The sequence below is a fragment of the Salvelinus fontinalis genome, chromosome 8 (genome assembly GCF_029448725.1).
Source record: "Salvelinus fontinalis isolate EN_2023a chromosome 8, ASM2944872v1, whole genome shotgun sequence".
Classification (NCBI taxonomy): domain Eukaryota; kingdom Metazoa; phylum Chordata; class Actinopteri; order Salmoniformes; family Salmonidae; genus Salvelinus; species Salvelinus fontinalis.
The window spans coordinates 10,383,993-10,402,603 of NC_074672.1; the positions used below are offsets into that span (position 1 = coordinate 10,383,993).

Consider the following 18,611-nt stretch of genomic DNA (forward strand, 5'->3'; position numbering starts at 1 on the left):
TTGAGAAAATACATGTACTTTTGATACTTAAGTATATTTAAGTAGTATTTTACTGGGTGACTTTCACTTTTATTTTCTATTATGGTATCTTTGATTTTTCCCAAGTACTTTTTTCACCACTATTTGTGTTGCCATTTGTTGTCCTATTATTAGTTCATGAGAAGTACTTCCCTACACACACACACACACACTGGAGCTACCTCTAGGGGGCTTACTGAGTTCATGAGAATGTATGAGGGTGAGAGAGCGTTGAGAAGAGCAAAGCGCGAACGAGAGATTTGTACATTTGTAGCCATTCCCTTCGATTGTCGCCTACACACGTCGATTGATAAACGTTTTCATCTGAAACGAGAAGACAGCGAAGTATGTCTACCAACACAGAGGGAGAAAAGTAGTCCACATTGCGCGCTATTCGAAGGGTGTCAGTCAATGTGGTAAGTACAAGCCCTCCCGCTGTCCTAGGCTTCTGGCCAACTGTTTTGTAGGCTACAGCAACGCTACAATAGTAGCAAGTCGACAATTATCAGTGTAGTTATAGAAAACAGTAGTGCTACAAAATGTCAACAGTACATCCGAGGTTACAATGTTGAGAGTCGGCCTCTTAAGGCAAAGTGTTGCAGTAGCCTGTAGCCTAGTCTCAAGGTGGCATGTTATGTTATGCAGGTATTTGCAATGAATTTGCACAGTATTTGCATTGTTTTACTTGGCACTATCGACCATGTAGCTAGTAACATGCCTATAGGCTATGTGTAAGCTTCATACATTTGTTGAGGCCTTTACTAAATAAGGAGACATTCTAGGTGCATTTACAAGAAGGGACTTACCAAGAAGAACCCGGTTTAGGACATGTATCATGTTCTCTCACCATAAAAATATGCTTGAAGGTGCATCACGGTATCATGACTTTGCCAATACTGTAGGCCAGGGATCATTAACAAGATTTTCTTGAGTGGATGGTCGGGGGTCCGGAACATAATTATAAATCATTTGTAGACTGCAAATTGACCTCAGGAAGCACAAACATGTATTTGGCTAAAACATCACAATTTCAAACCTTGTTTACATTTGTATACGATCAGGTGTCTCTCTATAATGCGTGGGAATAATTGGGAACAGATTTCCTAAATTAAAATGACTTGGAGCTGATTTTCTGGTGTTTTTTAAAGTATGATGTACAACAATGAAAATTGTAAAAAAAAAAAATATATATAAATATTGTTATTTTGCTCAGGCCGCCAGTTAGGGAACCCTGCTATATTACTTGTCTAGAGTTTATCAGAGAAGTTGGTAGAGAGATTTTAAACGATTAACGTTACTTCTGACCTAAATTCTGGCATCGAATGGTACGGCTATAGGGTCTTAAATAGATAACAAACGTGTCAGTGCAAGGAAACAGACACCCCGTTATATAGGCCTAAGCAATGTTTGAGAAGTATAGGATACTTGCCGTAACTGCAACGAAATGTCAGCAGTCTGGCAGGGTAAAGGCTGGTTAACATAGGCTACACATACACACGGTGCGTCCGATGTAATCAGTGTGTTCGGCTGGCCTTCTTGCAACCAAATAGGCTATATGCAGATAGTTGGTTGCCTGTCTCATATCATAGAGGCCTATTTATCGCAAACATCCTGAGAATGATGTGGTCTTTAGTCCTGCATATAGATAATATACATTCAAACTCAATTTATACCCTATATATATTAATTTACAACGTTGACAACTGTTTTCCCGGTTTATCCCGAGTCAGTAAGAATAGAAATACGTATTTATTTTTATGATATCTCGAGCGGATGCATGCATGCGCTGTTCTGTTTGTGTTACATAACCGCTGCATGCTGCTGTGTGCTCGTGCTGTGTGTCTGACCGGCGGTGCATGCACCAGAGGTGAATACATGCTTGATTACCAGTCTGACCTAGAGGAGCATTGAATAATCTATTAGTGCATAGATCAGATGCTTTTATCTGCGAATCAAGACCTATATATGTCATTTGCATATCGTGCTATTTGCTGTTTTAATATTTGTATTTAAAATAGAATATCCGACGTTCCAATCATCAACTCAATGTTAATATTTGTCCTTAAACCTGCTTTGACATTAATGGAGAGATATTGTGGTATGGTTATAGGGGGAAAGGAAAATAAAAAGAGAAACCACTTATTATAGGTGAAATTTTAGTAATGATAAAATAAGTAAAGGTAGGCTACATGTTTTGGAAATTACATTATTAAAGAATACACTAAATACAATCTAGGCTACTGTATGTCAGACAGAAGAAAGACTATGTTGTGTATTGGCAGAATGGCAGTACAGATTTTAACTAACTGTATTTGAAATAACAAACCACAGAACAGGATTCTCTGTTTGCCAGCCCCTCAGTTAGTTCCAAAGGTTTATTTTATGAAGCAACTTCTATCAATAGCTACTGCTCTTGATTAGAAAAAAAGGCATGCCAGGCATTGAATAGATTCAAATAGATTGAATAGATTCAAAAATAATATAATCGATTATTTTGTCTATTTTGATAAATGTACATTTGTTTTCTGCCACAACAACCCCCCCCCCCCCACACACACACACACACACCAGGGTTTGACATTAACTTTTTTGCCAAGTCACTTGTCCCCCCCAAAAAGGTATGTAACACTATGGGCCAAAAAGGTGACTTAAAAGTGTGTCATATGAGGCAAGGAACCACTTTACAAACCCCCCAAAATTATTATGATTATTAGGCCTATTACCATACAGAGAATCAGACAAAAAATGTAGGCTACTCTCTGCCTATTGACTTCTTTGCATATTCAAGCCTGTCTAAAAATACAACACTGTCCCTTTAAGGCTGTCCTGGAGGATGGTTGGCTACCCTTCATAGGCTATAAAAAGTAGCAAAATTACAACCAAATACTTTTTGTCCTTATAAAATAATTTCCTCATTCAATGGGTCAGAGAACAATTGGCTAAAGTAGACTACTTCAAAGCAAGATAAATAACTAAGACATGTTTATCTATAACCTTGTTTGGCTAAAATATTCAGGTTAGGCTATTCTAAGAATATATTTAAAGTTGTCAGAATGACATGATCAATGTTGAATAGAGGGGAATCCCAGCTGTTCGACAGCTTCAGATTTATTTTCTGAGTTCCCAATATTGGTCACTGAGAGACGGTTTACCGGAAGCACCCTTTCATCAGCTGTGTGTCACAATTTGCGCTTAAGCCGGGGGAAAGTTTTTAGGAAATTTGATATGACAATTAGATTTAATACATGACAAAAGTTAACTACCGAGATACAGTGCCTTCAGAAAGTATTCACACCCCTTGACTTTTTCCACATTTTGTTGTGTTACAGCCTGAATTTAAAATGGATTAAATTGAGAGATTGTGTCAGCTACACACACTGGCCTACACACACTGGCCTACACACACTGGCCTACACACACTGGCCTATACACACTGGCCTACACACGTGATTTTTGAATGACTACTTCATCTCTTTACCCCACACATACAATTATCTGTATGGTCAGATTCAACTAAAAAGACCAGGGAGGTTTTCCAATGCCTCACAAAGAAAGTATTGGTACATTTTTTTTATGGTGAAGTTATTAATTATACCAATAGTGACTTTAAAATGATGGTGAAGCGTGATTCCTCACTCCAGAGAATGCGTTTCCACTGCCCCAGAGTCCAATGTGTGCCAGCTTTCCATTACTCCAGCCGACGCTTGGCATTGCGCATGTTGATCTTAGGCTTGTGTGCGGCTGCTCGACCATGGAAACCCATTTCATGAAGCTCCCAACGAACAGTTCTTGTGCTGACTTTGCTTTCAGAGGTAGTTTGGTACTTGGTAATGAGTGTTGCAACTGAGGACAGACAATTTTTACGCACTTCAGCACTTGGCAGTCCTGTTCTGTGAGCTTGTGTGGCCTACCACTTTGCGTCTGAGCCTTTGTTGCTCCTAGATGTTTGTAATTCACAATAACAGCACTTAAAGTCACACAGCTCTTCAGTACGGCCATTCTACTGCCAATTTTTTTTTATACCGTTTTGTAAAAACCTGGCAAGTCAGTTAAGAACAAATTCATATTTGCAGTGACGGCCTACCTGGGAACAGTGGGTTAACTGCCTTGTTCAGGGGCAGAAAGACAGATTTTTACCTTTTCAGCTCGGGGATTCGATCCAGCATCCTTTCGGTTACTGGCCCAACGTTTTAACCACTAGGCTACCTACCTGCCCCACCCATATGGAGATTACATGGCTGTGTGCTCGATTTTCATACACCTGTCAGCAACGAATGTGACTGAAATAGCCAAATCCACTAATTTGAAGGGGTGTCCACATACTTTTGTTTGTATAGTATATATTAATTTTGTCCAACATTTTTTGTTTGTTGTTCTCCTGGACAAGCGCTAATGTCGAGGCACACGCACGCAGAAACACTGCATCTCTGTATTATTTTTCCTCCATGTTGTTGTTCTACAGATTCTCCCTGACTGAGAGATTTTGTCTTTATTAAGTTTAGAGGTTATATACCTATGTCCTTGACGTGTGCTGAAAGCAGCCGGAAGCCAGCCTAGGCCCTTGTCAAAAGTAGCGCACTATATAGGGAATAGGGTGTCATTTGGGATACAAGCAGTCAGTCATCAGGGCTAATGGGGGAGAGGAAACATGCACAATTTAATCTGGATTGGAGGGCTCTTCATCTCTGTGTGCGTGTGGCATGTGTGTGTGTTTCATCTGTGATGACTGCTAACTGCCCACTCATAGGAGCTTTGTTGTCTAATAGGGCAAACCCAACTCTTCCCCGATGTTATGTGGAGATTGATATAATGTAATTAGCTAGCTAACCTCTCTCTCTGTCTCTGTAAGTCTATGGGACTAGTGGAGGTTAGTTGGAGGCATTATACCAATAGCAGCTGGTGAGAGTTGAATTACATTATACAAATTTACAATTGTCTGGGTTTTCCAGTTGTTGTTGTTGTTATTTACCTAAATAAGGCATGATATAAATGTTAACGTAATCCATACAGCACTATAACTGTATAGGCCAAGTGTATTTGGAATGCAAGGAACCATATTGAAATCCAGAAATATACATACAGTATATCTGTATCAGGTGTCCAATCAGAACACATCTTTTGACCAAATGGGAAAATAGTAGATAATCCTCTATGAAAACCAATTACCTCATGTCTCTATCGTAATACATTAATAAGTTAATGGAGTTTTTTACCCTTGCAGGGTGGCCAGAATTTGGGTGACTAAATCAATGGCCAGAGAAAAAAAGTGGTACAAAATGTGGAACATCTTGTCAGCTAGGCTGAATTCTGTGAAAAATTAAGGTTACTGGGTACCAGACAGGCTCACTTTCCCGTTGAACTCGTCATCTTTTTTCTCGATTCCGCAGGACATAAAACAATATAGAGGTAAGATGGAAATCGATTATGAGACGTGACGTAGTATGTTTAAAAATTCCTGTTATTTTTCAACAATTTCTCACAAAAACAAGTGTCTCAGTAAAATGTCAATGGCGCACTGAGCGTATGCCAAGCTTTCATTACAAATCAAATCAAAGTTTATTGGTCACATACACAGATTTGCATTCAGGTGCAGAGAAATGCTTGTGTTTTTAACTCCAACAGTGCAGTAATACCTTAGCAATACAAAACAATACACACATAATCCAAAAAGTAAAAAGAAAGAAATTAAGAAATATCAGAACAAATCCAATTTGCAAAAATGTGTATACTTGTAGTTATATAGGATGAGCCATGACTAGAATACACTTTATACGTATAAAGTGGGTAAAACAGTATAAACATTATTAAAGTGACCACTCTATGGTGCAGGGTAGAGTACCAGGTGGTATCCGGCTAGTGACAGTGTCTGAGGTTTAGGTACTGGGCGGAGGCCGGCTAGTGGTGACTGTTTAACAGTCTGATGGCCTGGAGATAGAAGCTGTTTATCAGTCTCTCGGTCCCAGCTTTGCTGCAGCTGTACTGTCTCCAGGTGGCTGGGGATCCTTTGATCTTCTTGGCCTTCCTGTGACACAGGGTGCTGTAGCTGTCCTGGAGGGCAGGCGGTGTGCCCCTGATTATGCGGTGGGCTGACCGCCGTCTGGAGAGTCCTGTTGTTGCGGACGGTGCAATTGCCGTACCAGGCGGTGATACAGCCCAACAGGATGCTCTCAATAATGCATCTGTACAAGTTTGTGAGGGTCTTAGGGGCCAAGATTAATTTCTTCAGCCTGCTGAGGTTGAAGAGGGGCTATTGCACCTTCACCACACTGTCTGTGTGAAGGGACCATTTCAGGTAGTCAGTGATGTGCACGCTGAGGAACTTCAAGCTTTTGACCCTCTCCACTCCCGCTCCGTCGATGTGGTTGGGGGTGTGCTCTCTCTGTCTTCTCTAGTCCACATTGAGGGAGAGCTTATTGTCCTGGCACCACTCCGCCAAGGCACTCACCTCCTCTCCGTAGGCTGTCTCATCGCTGTTGGTAATCAAGCCTACCACTGTTGTGTCGTCAGTAACTTGATGATTGAGTTGGAGACGTGCGTGTCCACGCAGTCATGGCTGAACCGGGAGTATAAGAGGGTGCTGAGCACTCACCCCTGTGGGGCCCCCGTGTTGAGGACCAGCGTGGGGGAGGTGTTGTTGCCTACCTTCACCACTTGGGGTCGGCCAGTCAGGATGTCAATGACCCAGTTGCACAGAGAGGGATTCAGACCCAGGGCCCTGAGCTTAGTGATGAGCTTGGAGGGCACTATGGTGTTGAAGGCTGAGCTGTAGTTCGAGCATTCTCACATAGCTATTCCTGTTGTCCAGGCAAACTGTAATGGGTCTAGGGTGTCAGGTAAAATGGAGGTGATATGGTCCTTAGCTAGCCTCTCACAGCACTTCATGATTATAGAAATGAGTGCTACAGGACAATATTCATTTAGTTCAGTTACCTTCGCTTTCTTGGGTACAGGAACAATGGTGGACTTCTTGAAGCAAGTGGGGACAACACATTGGGATAGTGAGAGATTGAATATGCCTGTAAATACTCTGCGCATGCTCTGAGGATGCGGCTTGGCCAGCAGCCTTGGGAGGGTTAACAAGCTTAAATCTCTTACTCAAGTCGGCCTTTTACATTTAATTAAGCTCGTCATGCTTTAGCTTTTTTGCGATCTTTTGAAGACTACCACCACCACAAAATGTGAAATCCTCAAAGTTGTTCCTGAAAAACCTGCACCACTATGTCAACAGAGCTCGGTGCTTTTTAGCGGATGTATTAGGTTACGAAGTCTGACTTTTGCGATATAATGTTAACTATGTGTTAGAGAAAGACCCCACTGAACGATTCAGAACAGGAATAATCATGTTTGTCTGGTAAAAAGTATTTTATAAGTAAAATGTCATCACCAAAGTGCGTTTTCACCCACTCTGGGCAGAGAGGGTGGCCACCCTAATCTGTATACAAAATTGTGCACCGAAAGTGTAAGACGTCAGTGATAGGGCAGTCACACTTGAGTATTAGTAAAGAAAACATAAGGACATGTGAAGGCCCTCTCTCTGGGTGAAACTGCCATAGTGTAGGGTTGGGGATTGGGGGAGGAATAGAAAAGGGTGGTGGTGACAAAGAAGAGAATGCAGGACTATACATGTACGTTGACAATTTAGCTCATCTGTTGTTGATTAGAACAAACACACTGCCACATTTTTGAGTTAGAGTTGTGTATTGTCTGGCTGCACACGCTATCCTCACATTTAGGCTACAGTCAACAACTGAACAACATACAACTGAAAACCCTTTCGTAATAAGTAGCTCTTATACCTGTGTTGTAATTTCACTAACAACATGGATTACCATGTTACATTTTACTTTATTAAATGCATTTGAATTGCATAGTAATGGAGGTTGTGTTTCAGGAAATCATGTTAGACACTGTGGTTGTTTGACAGAGGTGGGCGGCTCCAAGGCAGACATACACACCTCCTGAATCCTATATTTCCCTGACCAGTCTGACTCTGAGCCCGCTGTGTTGTGATGGGACCTGTGACCTAAATGTGATAAATGAGTGGTGTTTGACACTGTAATTCTTTGACAGTAGTGGGCCACTCCAAGGCAGACACACTCCTCCTATGTGTCCTTGTCCAGTCCTTGTGTGAGCTGATCTGGGACCAGTGGGATAAATGAGTGGCCTGGCTGAGGATCGCAGCGTTGGCACACACCACAAAGCCTACACAGGTGAGGGAACCGGACTCTCAGACCTCGCATGAACCTTTTTACTTTGTAAGAAGCATAGGAGGACTTGTGCTCTTTTACGGAGTCAAGTAAATCAAGTGATTTTCACAGAAGCTGTACTATGGATGTGTATGAAGATGCTAGGAATGAACTGAATGATAAACAGTTGAGCCCTGTGTTTGTTTCTACTTTATAATTTGATCGTTTGTCAACCATATTGAAACCATGATCAAAAAACAGTGTTATTTCATGTCCGTCCCTAACTGTGTGTTATTGTAGTCCTGCTAACCCCCGTCTGTCTCTGACTGTGTACTGAGGTCTCTTGGTCTAATCCCTGTCTATCTGTCCCTGCTATCTCCCCCCAGTAGGATGTCGTGGGTCCGAGGCTTCTTCGTAGCCAAAGTGGACGAACGAAAGACCGCGTGGGGGGAGCGCAATGGCAGAAAGTCCAACAAGCGGAAGAACGGTTGCTCAGGGTCATCTCTCTGCAAGCCCCGCTGCATGAGCTGCCTGCGGGACGGTGAGGACCTGGATCCCACCCCTCCCACCCCCCAGCACTACCACCGTGGAGGAGGGGGGTCCGGCCCCAGCGGAGGGGGTAACTTTGGGATGCGCTGTGGCTGGCAGGAGGACCACTATGGGAAACGGACTGGGGCGGCGGGAGACCTGGGGTTGAAGGCCGTGGATCTGGGGTTCGATGATGGAGACCTGACAGGGAGGAAAGGTCCAGGGGAAGAGGATTTGGGGGAAGGAACGGGGGAGGACGGAGGAACATGCAAAGCCTTCACAGCCGCGGAGTGCTGGATGCGCGTCGTACGAGTTTTCCAGTCGAAAAAGTTCACGTCGGCGAAACTGGAACGTCTGTACCAGCGCTACTTCTTCAGGCTCAACCAGAGCTCTCTGACTATGCTGATGGGTGTCCTTGTCATAGTCTGCGGCGTCATGCTAGCCTTCCACTGTGTCCACGCTCCGCCCGACGTAGCCTACGCCTCGGTGCTCTCCGTGGCCATGGCCCTCTTCCTGTCCATGATGGTGGTGTGTAACAGGAACGGCTTCCACCAGGACTACATGTGGATCGTCAGCTACTTGGTGATCGGGGTGCTGCTGGTGGTCCAGGTGTTCGGGGTGTTGATGGTTGCCCCCCGAAGCGCCTCTGAGGGGATCTGGTGGTCCGTGTTCTTTATATACATAATCTATACGCTGTTGCCAGTGAGGATGAGAGCTGCAGTGCTGAGTGGAGGGGTACTGTCTACCATACACCTCATCACCGCATGGCAACTCAACCAGGACGATGTTTTCCTATGGAAACAGGTAGGGCTCTACAGTCAACATGATATGATCCCATACAACTTTATTGGAAATGGGTAGGATTATACAATCAACACTTTTTAATACAATGCAATTAATCTTATTCAGCTGGTGGCCATCTTGAAACACAGTCTAACTTTATTATGCGTCATGGGGAAATTCACTTGCCATTTCCACACTTGCAGTAATGTAGTAAAGTGTTGACGTTACATGGCTTTACACTCTATTCAGCAAGTTTTGTTGAGCAGTATCTGTATGATTTTGATGACAATAATCAACTTTGTCTGTGCGTTGGTTGAAATTGTGCATTGCTTTATTGAGAATAGCTTGAAGACCGGAGGGGTATACTACGATTCAAGCTAGACCTACTGAGGGTTTTCTAGAGCTATCCAGCGTCAGTAAGCTTCACATTCCTGCTCAGGCGTCAACTGTATCGTCAACTGACTGTGGATATTGCTTGTCCGCCTGCTGCTAACTCTAGCAGGATTGTAACTGCGCGTGCATGTGGCACATGGCTAGTCGAACGCCGAACTCTTCATTGAGAAACATCAATCCGTCCATCCATCCACTGAAATTCAACAGGCTATGGTGTGAAATGGGCTTTTAGAAGTGCCATATTTATTTGATTGCTTATCGTTAATGCCGACTTTGTGCATTGATGAGCACACCAAACACCTTTTTCCCCACTCTTATCACTAGAATAATTTTATTAAGTCATATAAAAGTTTTACTGTGCTTGAAGTTTCAATTGCATTCTGTCATTACTGAATGTGTAATGTGATTGGTATTTTAATAACTACTATTTTCTACCACACAAAAAACCATTTGATGGATAAAATATTTAGTCCGTTTTATTTAAATCAAGGGGATGATGGCGCGATCTTTGCGATAGGGACGGAATCTGATTTCATTGTGCCTCAACTCGCGACTCAGACTCTTCATTCAGGATAAATGGAGTTCTGAAGCATTCGGTGCCATAGAAATTTACCTGGCTAAAAGGTGAGCCATTTTCGTGGTACCAGTTATCCCGAGTTAAACTCAGTTGACCAAAATTACCTTGCTAACTCCACAAACCAGGTAAGTAGAATATGGCTCGGCTCATGTATCTGACACTGTGGTAACTATATGTAAAAAAAAATTACAGTGGCAAGAAAAAGTATGTGAACTCTTTGGAAATACCTGGGTTTCTGCATAAATTGGTCATAAAATTTGATCTGATCATCTTAGTCACAACAATAGACAACCACAGTCTGCTTAAACTAATAACACACAAACAATTATACGTTTTCATGTCTTTATTGAACACACCGTGTAAACATTCACAGTGCAGGGTGGGAAAAGTATGTGAACCCTCCGATTTAATAACTGGTTGACCCTCCTTTGGAAGCAATAACCTCAACCAAGCGTTTTCTGTAGTTGTGGATCAGACCTGCACAACGGTCAGGAGGAATTTTGGACCATTCCTCTTTACAAAACTGTTTCAGCAATATTCCTGGGATGTCTGGGGTGAACTGCTGTCTTGAGGTCATGCCACAGCATCTCAATCGGATTGAGGTCAGGACTGACTGGGCCACTTCAGAAGGTGTATTTTCTTCTGCTGAAACCATTCTGTTGTTGATTTACTTCTGTGTTTTGGGTCGTTGTCCTGTTGCATCACCCAACTTCTGTTGAGCTTCAATTGGCAGACAGGTAGCCTAACATTCTCCTGCAAAATGTCTTGGTAAACTTGGGAATTCATTTTTCCATTGATGATAGCAAGCTGTTCAGGCCCTGAGGCAGCAAAGCAGCCCCAAACCATGATGCTCTCTCCACCATACTTTACAGTTGGGATGAGGTTTTGATGTTGGTGTGCTGTGCCTTTTTTATCCACACATAGTGTTGTGTGTTCCTTCCAAACAACTCAACTGTAGTTTCATCTGTCCACAGAATAGTTTGCCAGTAGCGCAGAACATCCAGGTGCACTTTTGCAAACTTCAGACGTGCAGCAATGTTTTTTTCTGGACAGCAGTGGCTTCCGTGGTGTCCTCCCATGAACACCATTCTTGTTTAGTGTTTTACGTATTGTAGACTCGTCAACAGAGACGTTATCGTGTTCCAGAGATTTCTGTAAGTCTTTAGCTGACACTTCTTCTTAACCTCATTGAGCATTCTGCAGTCATCTTTGCAGGACGGACACTCCTAGGGAGAGTAGCAACAGTGCTGAACTTTCTCCATTTATAGACACTTTGTCTTACCATGGACTGATGAACATCAAGGCTTTTAGAGATACCTTTGTAACCTTTTCCAGCTTTATGCAAGTCAACAATTCTTAATCTTAGGTCTACTGAGATCTCTTTTGTTCGAGGCAAAGGATGCACATCAGGCAGTGCTTCTTGGGAATAGCAAACTCAAAGTTTGTGAGTAAAAAAAAAGAATGCATAGGTCAGGGTAGCTCTAACCAACGTTTCCAATCTCGTCTCATTGATTGGACTCCATGTTAGCTGACTCCTGACTCCAATTAACCCAGAGGTTCACATACTTCTTCCAACCTACACTGTGAATGTTTACATGATGTATTCAATATAGACAAGAAAAATACAATAACTTGTGTGTTATTAGTTTACGCACACTATGCTTGTCTATTGTTGTGACTTAGATGAAGATCAGATCACATTTGAGGACCAATTTATGCATATATCCACGTCATTCCAAAAGCTCTGCATACTTTTTCTTGCCACTGTACGTTTAACTTTAAAAAAAACAATGCATGACCATGCATGGAGTCTTGCTCAATCCAAATTCTTGCTAGATCGAGTGTAGCTAAACGTCAATGAACGTTTCAGGGAACACACTTTTGGCATGAGAAGAAAGATACAAAATCACTCCACCTCTTCCTTCTTAGCCCCTATTTATCCTTTTACAATCAGGCCCCACTACACACGACTATCCATGACCTGAAGCAACCTACTTTTTCTTCCCTCTGCATGAATATAATATAGGATAAATTGTGTACGGACTCCATATTTCACACATACACACACCCACACTCCTTTCACCATTCTCCCATGGTGTGGTGTCAAAGGTGCCTTACTAAAAGTAGATGGGACCGTGAAGTGTTGGCCGCCTTAAAATGTTATTTTTAATGAAGCTTTGTGTGCGTGCGTGTGTGTTTTCAGCTTCAGGGCGACGATCAGAAGCTCCTTTGGAGTTTGTAGAAGGTCATTTGGGTTGAATGTTTAGCTGTTTTGCAGGAATATCATGATAATATAATCCAGTAGCATTCATATTCAAGCCTCAATTCACTGAGACAAGGACGCCATTGTGGTTTTGTGTAAGGGGTGGGGGAATATTTTGCGGATGGTGGCGTTGGGGAGGATTCTGATAGTCCACTGGACTTGACAAAGGAACATAACTGAATATCCATTGCTTGAAAATAGAGGAAGAGATTGACCCAAACTTTTTTTTTTCTTACTAGATTTATGCATTATTTTATCATAATGAATGATTATTGCATATAAACTGCCTATAAACATTATTACATAGTTTGCTAAACTTTACTTACTAATGTTGATAAATACATGAACACGTCATGTCAAATTGTTGACATTACTTTATAAACAGTCTATAAGCAAACACTTCAGATCAAGAGTTCTTGACAAATTGCCAGTAGCAGTAGATTCTGCTGTACACAGAGTCTATCAAAACATATCGATTTATAATTATGATACTATTTGGTATGACATGATACAGATGTGAGATCCTAATTTGATCACTCTTTTGTTGCTGAGAATGTTCCTGGAAAGCAGGAAATTCAAACTGGTATTGTATTTGAGTTTTAAAAAGGCTTCTGAAGTTAGTCATTTCCACTTTGAAATGTCCGACTCGATTTGCCCTAATGAAAAATGTATTAACCCATACAAAAATGTACATTTAATTATAATCCACATAATAATTGACATTTCCTGTTGCTGCAGGATTCTTTTCCTGCTGTAGTAAATTGTCTCAAATGTAAGATCCTACATCTGTAGATACAACCACTCTGAATGGGAACGTATTGACATGGTATAGTTTACTACTGGTTCAGTGGTCTGGTGCTTTGCTTGTCCACTCCCCACTCCCTCCCTAGACAGACACCAAATCCCAAATCAACCCTTTAGCGTTCAACTCAATTATTGATATGTACACTGGTTGACCGATAGGGGGCGCTATGTTGAAGCCACTATGTCTCCATGTTGGCACTCCGCCACCATTGCTAAAAATATATTTTGGAAGCTATAGAAATGTATTTATTAATGTCTACATACATTTTGGGGGTGACGTTTATTCTATTACAGACACTTTAATGCATACTTTTCAATTATATTATGTGAGTTAAAGAGTAACATTCAAAAACATTTTCCTTAAAGTATAATTTTTTTGATGACTAGTGTTACTGTCCCCACTACAACAAAAAAAGACGTGATTTTGTCCTTGAAGCACTGTAGAATTCCGTTCATTCCTATGGAGGACTGCTTTTACTGGGGAGTGCCAATATGTCTGACCGGTTCTCAATGGCCAATAAATAGCATCAGCAATCTAGTGTTTTATATACAGTGCCTTCAGAAAGTATTCATACCCCTTGACTTTTTCCATATTTTGTTGTTACAGCCTGAATTCAAAATTGATTAAATATGTTATTTTCTCACGCATCTACACATAGTACCCCATATTGATGACCTGAAAACATGTTTTTAGAAGGGGAAAAATGACACTCCAAATTGAGCTCAGGTTGCATCCATTTTCCTATCATTCTCCCTGAGATCTCACTACAACTTGATTGGAGTCCACCTGTGGCCAATTCAATTGTCTGGACATTATTTAGAAAGATACACACCTGTCAATATAAGGTCCCACAGTTGACTGTGCATGTCAGAGCAGAAACTATACCATTAAGTTCAAGGAACTGTCCATAGATCTCCAAGATTGTGATGAGGAATATATCTGGGGAAGGGTATAAAACAATTTCTAGTGTGTTGGACCCAAGAGCACAGTGGTCTCCATCATTGGAAAATTGAAAAAATATGGAACTACCCAGACTCTGCCTAGAGCTGGCCAACCGGGCAAGAAGGACCTTGGTCAGGGAGGTGACCAAGAACCCAATGACCACTCTGACAGAACTACAGAGTTCCTTGGCTGAGATGGAAGAACCTGCCAGAAGGACAATAGTCTCTACAACACCAATCTGGGCTTTATGGGATAGTGGCTAGACAGAAGCCACTCCTGAGAAAAAGGCACATGACAGCACCCCTGGAGTCTGCAAAAAGGCAGGTAAAAGACTAAGAGCATAAAGTAAAAGATTCTGTGGTTTGGAGAGACAAAATGTTTAACTCATTGGCCTGAATGCAAAGCGCAATGTCTGGAGAACCAGGCACAGCTCATCACCCGTCTAACACCATCCCTACCGTGAAGCATGGTGGTGGCAGCATCATGCTGTGGGGATGCTTTTCAGCAGCAGGGACTGGAAGACTGGTAAGGATATAGAGAACTTTGAATGGAGCCAAATACAGGCAAATTCTTGTTGAGAACCTGCTTCAGAGTGCAAACAATTTTAGACTGGGGTGAAGATTTATGTTCCAACAGGACAATGACCCCAAGCATACAGCCAAAGCAGTGCTGGAATGGCTTCAGGACAAGAATGTGAAAGTCCTTGAGTGGCCCAGCCAAAGCCCAGACTTGAATCCCATTGAAAATATGTGGAAAGACTTGAAGATTGCTGTTCACCGCCGCTCCCCATCTAACTTAACAAAGCTTGAGAAAATCTGCAAGGAAGAATGGGAGAAAATCCCCAAATCCAAATGTGCAATGCTGATATAGACATACCCAAGCCGACTCAAAGCTGTAATCGCTGCCAAAGGTGCTTCTGCAAAGTATTGACTCAGAAGTGTGAATACTTATGCAAATGAGGTATTTCATTTTCAATTAGTTTTCACTTTATCATTATGGGGTATAGTGTGTAGATGGGTAAGAAAACAAATATTACATTAATTTTGAATTCGGGCTGTAACACAACAAAATGTGGAATAAGTCAGGGTATTAATACTTTCTGAAGGCACTGTACATCATTGATTCAACCACTAGCGCCTACCCCCTAGGTACTTGTGGAGATCTGGGAGGATTGGATAGATGAAGTACTGTATTCTGGAAATATAAAGCTTCAATTTGCCTTCTGATTGCTGCCATATTGCAGACACCTATCCAATCCTGTCAGATCTCCACGTGCCTATGGGGGTAGGGGCTGGGGGTCGATTTGGGATCCAAGGAGTGTGTGTCTGTGGGCTCAGTGGTTGGCTGTGTGAGGCTCGCTGCCTGATTGGTTTTGGCAGAGAAGGGTGGCTGGCCAGCCTGGTCTGGTGATCATGGCCTCCTGATAGACTGTGAACTGGCTTGGGGCTGTAGGGACTGGTCATGCATGGGTGTTAACAGGCCCGGGGGAATGTTCTGGCAGGGACTCTGCCTGTGTCCCTATATAGTGTGCCATTTGGTGCGCAGGGACAGGGTTTCTCTCCCTTTCTCCATCCCATCCATGGGAATAAGTTCCAGTCCCATGAGCAATCAATGACTGGGACATAAGCTCTAGTGGTGGGAGGGAGGGAGGACACTGCTGTAGTGCTCCTTCCTCTAGTTCTCTGACATTCTTGAGTTACATAAAGTAAATAATATCTAAAAGGTTTTATGTGACTTTATTAAAATTGAAAAAAATGAGCGCGATGATGATTGTACGTACTCCCTTTGATTCAGTGGTGAATGATAGTAGTGTGCACAATTGTTCACCCTCTCTGGGGAACAATCTGCCAGTCAGTCTCTGTCTGTATTTGCCACCAGTGATTTTGTGAATGTACAGTAGAGCCCCATTCAGTTTAGCCAGCCCAGAGGGATGGAGGGAGGGAGGCTGGGAGGCCCTTGGCATCACATGGCCAGACATCCCTAATCTGGGAAACTCTTCTCCTCTTCTGAGACCTCTCTCTCTCTCCACACACACACACAAACCTCTCTCCCCCTTCTATGTTTTTCGCTTTTCCCCTTACTTGAATTTTCCCTCTGGAAATGGACATGATGTATCAGGGACTTAGAGAGACTGTTGATAGGAGGGACAAAAAAGAGACTCGGAGAGGGTGGTGACAGAGATGGAGAGTGTGTGAAATAGCACCAGGCTGACTCATCCAGCTGAAAAACGACAGCACATATATCTTTTCATTCTGTGTGTGTGTGTCACACGATTCTATTCTCCACAAAGACTGCCTTAACATAGAGTGGCCTTTTATTTCTTGCTCGGCTGAGAATGAGATTGAGCTGACGGAACTTCTGATGATTATTTCCAATAGATCTCTGTGTCCCGTTCTCTGTTCTGGGCTTGCCTCGCTCGGTCTGGGCTACATCTTGATTCACCCTGGCTGAGCTCTGGCCTGGCTGGCACTCTGATGAAAGCAGACCGATGAAGATTGATAGATAACCGGCTCTCTCTCTCTCTCTCTCTCTCTCTCTCTCTCGAGACACTTATTCTGTCCCTTGATGTCAGTCTTGGTTTTCTCTCAGTCACAGAGCTGGATGAGAAGGTCCTCATTCACACTTTGGGCCATATAAGAGCTGAGGTTCAGAGGTTCTGGTGCTCTGGAAAAGAACTATTTTTTAGAGAGAGTGGAGGGACCAGAAACAGGAAACTTTACTCTCATGCAAAACAACGGTTGCTAGTAATGGAGACCACAGAAGCAAGGCCATGGGCTGAAAAGCTTTGGCTGAAACTAATACATGGACATTTCATCATAATTGACATACCAATTCTCTAGGGGGCGGACTCTTTAGAGAGATTGGAGAGATCAGAAACGGGACACTTTAGTGCCATTCAACAAATGCAGACCACAAAATGAAGGTTACACGCTGAATAGTTGTGGGTAACAATTGTTTGAAGTGTAAAACTTGAATGGATATTAATCATATCTACGTAGCTACTATTTGTCTGTGCGTTTCTCACCAAATGATATTGACCTGACCAGTGAGGACGCATGGAGGGAAAAAGAAGCTGAATGTGAGGCATGTGACTGTGGTAAAGCCTTTGCTTACACATATCCTTCCTCATCTATAGGCCTACATCTGATTTAATCTCATTACATCACACCTAAGCCCTACATGCATGTCAGTATTAAAGATGGCACATGACGTCATGGATATTTAATTTATTATTGTTTTAGGTCACCTGCACCCGTCATGTGTCCCAGAACCATAAGCCGTGTCCCAAATGGCAGCCCAGGGGCTGTTGTCAAAACAAGTGCACTAAATAGTAGTGCTGGGAATTGCCAGGGACCTTACAATACAATATTATCACCATTCTTAGGTGCCGATACGATATGTATTGCGATTCTCACAATTCTATATGTATTGTGTTTTTATATTTTTATGTTCCAAACATATTGCTCACTATGTGTCTGCTGCAGACACAAAATAGAGCATGAGAAGTGTTTTTTTGATCAGTCAGGGAAATAAATTTGTTGAAAACATGTTTGCTCACTATATAAAAAGAAGATGGGGAACAAGTTGTAGAATGAAAATACCGGAGTATTTGCGCAGGTACTGCCGACTAGCGCTAGCCAACGCTACCTACAGGAGCCCCCCCCCCCCCCCCCCAAAAAAAATATATGTATATAATATATACACTATCGTTCAAAAGTTTGGGGTCAATTAGAAATGTCCTTGTTTTTGAAAGAAAAGCAAGGTTTTTTTGCCCATTTAAAATAACATCAAATTAATCAGAAATACAGTGTAGACATTGTTAATGTTGTAAATGACTATTGTAGCTGGCAACGGCTGATTTTGAATGGAATATCTACATAGGCGTACAGAGGCCCATTATCAGCAACCATCACTCCTGTGTTCCAATGGCACGTTGTTAGCTAATCCAAGTTTATCATTTTAAAAGGCTAATTGATCATTAGAAAACCCTTTTGCAATTATGTTAGCACAGCTGAAAACTGTTGTTCTGATTTAAAGAAGCAATAAAACTGTCCGCCTTTAGACTAGTTGAGTATCTGGAGAATCAGCATTTGTGGGTTCGATTACAGCCTCAAA

The 18,611-nt window shown here is 42.3% G+C and overlaps 1 protein-coding gene across 3 annotated transcripts in view; it reads left to right on the forward strand.

The window, feature by feature from the left end:
- Positions 1-200: 200 nt before the first annotated feature.
- The window catches only part of LOC129860518 (adenylate cyclase type 6-like), an 83,951-nt gene continuing 65,540 nt past the window's right edge, over positions 201-18,611 (forward strand). The window contains exons 1-3 of one of the 3 annotated variants that reach the window (XM_055930965.1): positions 201-434; positions 8,089-8,228; positions 8,591-9,536. In XM_055930965.1, coding sequence (XP_055786940.1) covers positions 8,595-9,536 — 942 coding nt within the window. In that variant the 5' untranslated portion in view covers positions 201-434; positions 8,089-8,228; positions 8,591-8,594. The remainder of the gene's footprint in view (positions 435-8,088; positions 8,229-8,590; positions 9,537-18,611) is intronic. The other 2 variants (XM_055930967.1, XM_055930966.1) reach the window with 2 other exon arrangements.